Raw genomic sequence first — 6,530 nt, forward strand, 5'->3', positions numbered from 1 at the left:
CCAGGAAGTAACAGGTGGCACGAGACGTAGACTCTGGAACTGTCCAGAGAGGTCGGAAACCTGAGCGGCCAGGTTCTCCACGGCATGGCGAGCAGCGGACAATTCCTGCTCGTGTCTGCCGAGCATGGCTCCTTGGATCTCGACGGCAGTGTAACGAGCGTCTGAAGTCGCTGGGTCCATTCCTTGGTCGGTTCCTTCTGTCATGCAGGTGAAAGAGGACCCAAAAGCGACTTAACAGAAACAGAGTTTATTTAAGTCCAAACAGGGAATAACAGAAATCCTCTAGACTTGTAGAGGGGAAATAACTGGAGAAGCGGCCACAGACTGCAGGTCGCTTCGGGTAGGCGCAGGCCGTAGTCGACAGAGACACCTGCTCACACGCAGCATCTGATGAAGGCAAAAAACACGACAGGACAGGGCGATACACAATCATAGCAAAAACACGACAGGACAGGGCGAAACGCAATCACAGCATGGTGAATACAATACAAGGAACCGACGGGACAGGAACGGATCACAAAGGAATAAATAGGGACTCTAATCAGGGGAAAGGATCGGGAACAGGTGTGGGAAGACTAAATGATGATTAGGGGAATAGGAACAGCTGGGAGCAGGAACGGAACGATAGAGAGAAGAGAGAGCGAGAGAGTGAGAGAGGGAGGGGGAGAGAGAGGGATAGAAGGAGGGAAAGAACCAAATAAGACCAGCAGAGGGAAACGAATAGCATGGGGAGCACAGGGACAAGACATGATAATAAATGACAAACATGACAACACTTCTCTTTCAGTTTACATCCTTTGAGTTATACAGATGTAAAGCTTTGTTTGAATATTTCTTAATGTGTCACATTATGGTGGTTTGCAATGTGATATTCAATCTCTTTTACGTCTCCACTTGAATTTGAGAATGTCTGCCAGAGTAGGGAAGGAAATACAGCACATGAAGGTGACCTACACCATGTCAACTGGAACAACTATCTCACTAACGGTTGCTATATATCCAACCACATACAGATTGGATAAGTATAAAAAAAATATATATTTCTTATATTTGTGTTGCATAAGATCCCAGTCCGAATACCCATACTAGCGTACTAAATAGAATGTGAAGAATTAACGTTTTATAGTACTTTTGAAAATAGTGCTAAAAATATGTCATCTAATGCGCGATTGCGTTCACTCTAGCCATTCGTTAATGTTGGTACAGCACGTCAATTTATCTGATTAGCACTAGAACCACATTTTTCTCCATCCACACTGACTTAAAGTGAAGGAAGCAGAGGAGAAGAGGAGTGAGCTGGCTAACTGCCACACAGCCCTGGCTGGTTCATTCTGTGCTGTGTGTCACCTGACTGGACATCCCCCTCTGAAGGCCTCTCTCCAGCCAGGCGAGGCAGGGGAAGGGACAGTGGCACTGTCTGAAAGAGACAAGCCAGGTGATATGGAAGGCACTGCAGGTGTAAACTCCCTAGGGCTCCTCCATCCTTAAAATATAGAAACTCCTGTCAAACCAGGAAGTAACCCTTCATAGATGGATAGAAGAGAAAGTCAACACTATATTGAAGCATGTCAAACTATTGTCCATGTAGCCATTTTATCAAGGTGAAAAGGCTAAAAGTCATATTCATGGTGATTTTAGCCAATAAGCATCCAGTATCTAAACTACCAGGTTTATAAATGTTTTTCTTGTATTGTCAACGTTTAGACAGTTCAAGTTACCTCACTGTGGTTTAAGGAAGAAGCGGGTCATCCCTGCAGGCATCTGGAGTACAGTGCACATACACAAAATACAAAGCCACCATCTCAAGCCAAGACTCAGCCAGCATGGTTATTTGTGCCTTGGGCTAATTCATGTGACCACTTCTGATACAAGCATCATCTGGGGAGCTTACATAAACACAGCTCCACAGTGGAGAGCTGCTGGGACCTATATAAACAGGGGGAGTTCTGATATAGTAAAAACAACAGGATCGTGAGGAAAGAGAAACAAATACAGCAGTCTGTTCCCACACTTAGATATAAGGGTCACATGTCTGTATCACAAACTCTCTGACTGATATAATCAAAAGACAAAGAAAGTGGATTAGACTGATCTAGAATGCTGTATTGGAACACAACACACAACTGACCCATTGTAGCCTATGGGAAAGAGGTGGTATTGTGTGGAGTCTTGCTTTTAAGTTAGAGTTCTTTTTTTCACTTGCTCAATAATTCATTTACAAGCCCTTAAATTTCAATAGGGGACTGATGAACACTTTCCATTCCCCAGGTGTGTGAAACAGCAGTTCTTTGGAAGAGCACATATTTATATGTAGTAGACAGACAGATAGAGAGAGAGAGAGAGAGAGAGAGAGAGAGAGAGAGAGAGAGAGAGAGAGAGAGAGAGAGAGAGAGAGAGAGAGAGAGACAGAGCGACACAGAGAGAGAGAGAGAGAGAGAGAGAGGGGAGGGGGGGTATAAGAGAGGGAGAGAGAGACCCCCAAAGACCCAAAAAGCATCCTATTCCCTAGTGGACTCTTTTCCACCAGAGTCCTATATGTCCAGGTTAAATGTGGTGCACTATAAAGGGGATACTGCCATTCGGGATGCAGCCTTAGTCTCCAGAATTGTTTTGGGGATATTCAACGAAGCACATAGAAAATGATCTCGGGGGGCTCTCAAACACAACTTCCTTCTGACATAGAACTTGATACTAAAAAAGTATTATCTCTTACAAACATCCTAAGTTATTTAAGTGGCCTAGCCAAACATTTCCCCTCCCTCAGACACAATCTATAAAGGCCTAGTTTATTGTAAAGCAATTCACATTTCAATAGGACAGACGCAATGATACCGGTCTAGGGGACTGCATTTCCGTGTCAAAGGCGTCACTACAGACTGGTTTGATTGCAGGCTGTATCACAATCAGCGTGATTGGGAGTCCAATAGGGCAGCGCACAATTGGCCCAGTGTCATCCGGGTTAGGGTTTGGCCCAGTGTCATCCGGGTTAGGGTTTGGCCCAGTGTCATCCGGGTTAGGGTTTGGCCCAGTGTCATCCGGGTTAGGGTTTGGCCCAGTGTCATCCGGGTTAGGGTTTGGCCCAGTGTCATCCGGGTTAGGGTTTGGCCCAGTGTCATCCGGGTTAGGGTTTGGCCCAGTGTCATCCGGGTTAGGGTTTGGCAAATTGTAAATAACAATTTGTTCTTAACTGACTTGCCTAAGGTTAAATAAACAAATCTAAATGATTAAATATGTCATTAAACGACAAATTATCAATAGGAAGCCGAATAATAAGAGGGGAATGAGAGATGACACGCATGGAGTTTTACAAATCAAGAGCTCTGAGCTCTGATGGTCAACGTTTTTTAAATGAATAAAATAGAGCAGTGGGCCTCAACATTTTATTAGGAACATAACAAAACACAAAACAGCAGCATATAACTGTTGTTTCTCTATAGGAATATCCTTCGCAAAATCCCAATAACAAAATAACCCCATGTTTCCATCCCAATTATTCTAAAGTCTACAAACCCGAAACAGTACACACTAACTTCAGGAGGATGCTCACCTGTGCCAGCACTATCATCTCCTTCTGCCTCATAATTCTAGAACTTCTTCTAGAACTGTTATTTTGCCTAAATTCTTAAAACTTCCGTTTTACCCAGTGCGCTCAGATTGGCTTCGTATACGTGTTTTTTCGCTAATATAATATTATAATATTATGGATGCTTTTTCTAATGGTCTTCTCCATGATAACAACTAGGGGACTATGGGACTCAGCAATGGTCAATCGAGACCGTTTCCGTAGCAACAAGCATCAGCAGCACCTCAAGACAAATTCAGTATCATTGTAAGTCACTGTCTATTAACCAGTGAAAAGCGTTGACTGTGGGAAACATTAGTTCTAGCAATAATGAGAGACACTGCATTCCTGTATTCCCTAATGAGTATTCGGTCAATTATGAGAAATTGAATTATCTGCAATAAAATAGGCCTTTGACTCAGCAATTTTGCTCCAACCTGGCGTAATAACATTGCCACCTGATGGAAGGCACCCCCTAAATCCATCTTTAAACTAAAAATATTTGGTAGATTGTTCCATGCGTAAAGTTACTTTCACGTGTATCAGTTTATTCATGAGTAATAAATGCGTCGCCTAATAAGAAATGTATAAAACAGGACTTACCTGCTTCCATACAAAGGCATCCTTTTCGTTTAACTTCCAAGACCCGACCACATGGATGGCAGACAGTATAACTCCAGTGATAACCGCAGCCCGCATCCGAACCGGGAGCAGTGTGTAAATGACATGGATAAAAAACACTGTCCACCAAATTCCCTCAGAGGCACTTTGCGGATGTACGAGGAGGACCCCGATCACTTGTAATACCAGCACGACTAGAATGACCACATAGCAGACTATCCACATGTGATCCTGATGAAACCCGTTCCGATTGCACACCACCATCAAGATTAGGATAAGTAAAATGGCCAAGGAAAAGACCACAACGTAAGCTATCCGGCATCCTCCCCCCGCGCAATGGAATGTCAGCATGACCGCGCACAGGAGCACCAAAACGGCCATGAGCATGGTCAAACTGCTTTGGTTGAGCCGGAAAAAGTAACGCTGGTACAGCCTCTCCAACTTCTCGGATTGGAATTTCTTGGATCTGAAAATCTGCATCATGCTGCTGCAGCACGCGACCATGGAAATGTGAACTTCGGGCATGAGTTCCTCCTCCTCGGATTTGGTGCCCTTCACTCTACGGTCCTCCAAGCCCAACTCCACCGATATGGGTCTCACTTCCACGGCTCCATCTGCGTGTTTAGGGGACGATCGGTTGTTGTTTCGGGTCTCCTCTCCAGTGCCATGCTCTTGCCACGCAGCCCTAGACCTAAAACTGACCCTGCTAACCATTGTCGTGGCTCGTCCTGGTCTGGGCTGTCGGTCGGGATCATCATCTCCTTCAGTCCATCTGCTGTTCGAACGGGCGAGCTTTTTGCTCGGAGATCTAGCCGAGTATGGGCATCCGTTGGCAATATACTCAGACTCGCCCCAAGCTGATCTCAGTTCAGTCCCTCCCCTCAGCCCAGGCGCACCGACTCCGGGCGGGCTAACACTGTTAGATCGGGACATGGTATTTCTCAGATAAAAAATAATAGAAAAAGCAACGCACAGAACCACACACGCGCCTGCTTAAAGTTTCTCATGAAAGCCAACTCGACCCTAAACTTTTAAAGAATTAGGCTATTGTTCTTGTTACATTTGTTACAATGTTTTCTTCGGCGACAGGTCTATGAAACGCATGGTAAATCAGCGACGGGTTAATTCTAGAGGTAAAGTAACAATCAGAGGACGTTAAAGTCAATTAAATGTGTCCAGTTGAAAGTCCACTACGGTAGAACTAGTGTGTGTCCAGTTGAAAGTCCACTACGGTAGAACTAGTGTGTGTCCAGTTGAAAGTCCACTACGGTAGAACTAGTGTGTGTCCAGTTGAAAGTCCACTACGGTAGAACTAGTGTGTGTCCAGTTGAAAGTCCACTACGGTAGAACTAGTGTGTGTCCAGGATACTGTTGAAATTGTGATGCATAGGCTTATTCATGACTTTGGATACATTTGGCAGCAGATGGTAAAATGCTCCGAAAATCACTTAAAATCAATGAAATAGGAAGAAAAGTCACATGGGATATATACGATAACAACAAACGCAACTATGGTGGATAATATATTTCCAGTAGAAGTTCGTTTTAATTAATTATAATCCAAACATGAAGCTCTGTATGCAGAAATGTTGCCGAATGTTGTTATATAGGCCATGGAATAAAAACGTTACACAACTCCAATAGTTGGTCATACAAACATATATTACGTTGCGAATATGTTACCCAAACACTTTATTTTAAAAAATAATGAAAATAAAAAATGCGATGTTGTGGGGGACAATCCCATATTGACGTCTAGGCTACATTAGTTTTGCGTCTCATCCAGTGCTAGAAGTCGTACACCTGTGCATCTTATTGCAGCCTTGTCGCTGCTTGGATGGTTACATCCTTACAATTAATATGAAAAGGTATCCACTCACTACAGTACATCGCTCTGGATAAGAGCGTCTGCTAAATTACTCAAATGCAAATGAAATGTAAATTACGAAACCGTCACAGCACGACCCTCGCGCGCTTTCATTGCCGAGCGGAGGGGAGGAAGACTCCGCAATTCCACACACCCAAAAGTCCACACACCGACATCCAAAAAACGGTTCTCATCAGTATTAGCCCATGACAGCATAGTATGACAAACTGCTAAATCCCTGAAGACTCAATACAGTTTTGATCCATACGATTCATGCAGCACACATCACCCAACGATACCGCAGCATTTGGTCCTCATTCCATCCCCTATTTGTATTCCTGCAACGTCGAACGTAAAGTATTCAGACCGATTGACCGGAATTATTATTTATTCTGTGCGCAAACCCTGCAGGGTATGATATGGAGTCATGCATCGTGGTTGTAGGCAGGCATCATCGGTTTACTGCTCGTTGTTGCTGGG

General features: G+C 44.1%; 1 protein-coding gene across 1 annotated transcript in view; it reads right to left on the reverse strand.

Moving 5' to 3' along the window:
- Positions 1-6,530, reverse strand: part of LOC123990455 (adenylate cyclase type 5-like) — an 88,079-nt gene extending 81,549 nt beyond the window's left edge. Inside the window, exon 1 of the mRNA XM_046291028.1 lies at positions 4,166-6,530. Coding sequence (XP_046146984.1) covers positions 4,166-5,116 — 951 coding nt within the window. The 5' untranslated portion in view covers positions 5,117-6,530. The remainder of the gene's footprint in view (positions 1-4,165) is intronic.

Source organism: Oncorhynchus gorbuscha, linkage group LG01, assembly GCF_021184085.1.
Source record: "Oncorhynchus gorbuscha isolate QuinsamMale2020 ecotype Even-year linkage group LG01, OgorEven_v1.0, whole genome shotgun sequence".
Classification (NCBI taxonomy): domain Eukaryota; kingdom Metazoa; phylum Chordata; class Actinopteri; order Salmoniformes; family Salmonidae; genus Oncorhynchus; species Oncorhynchus gorbuscha.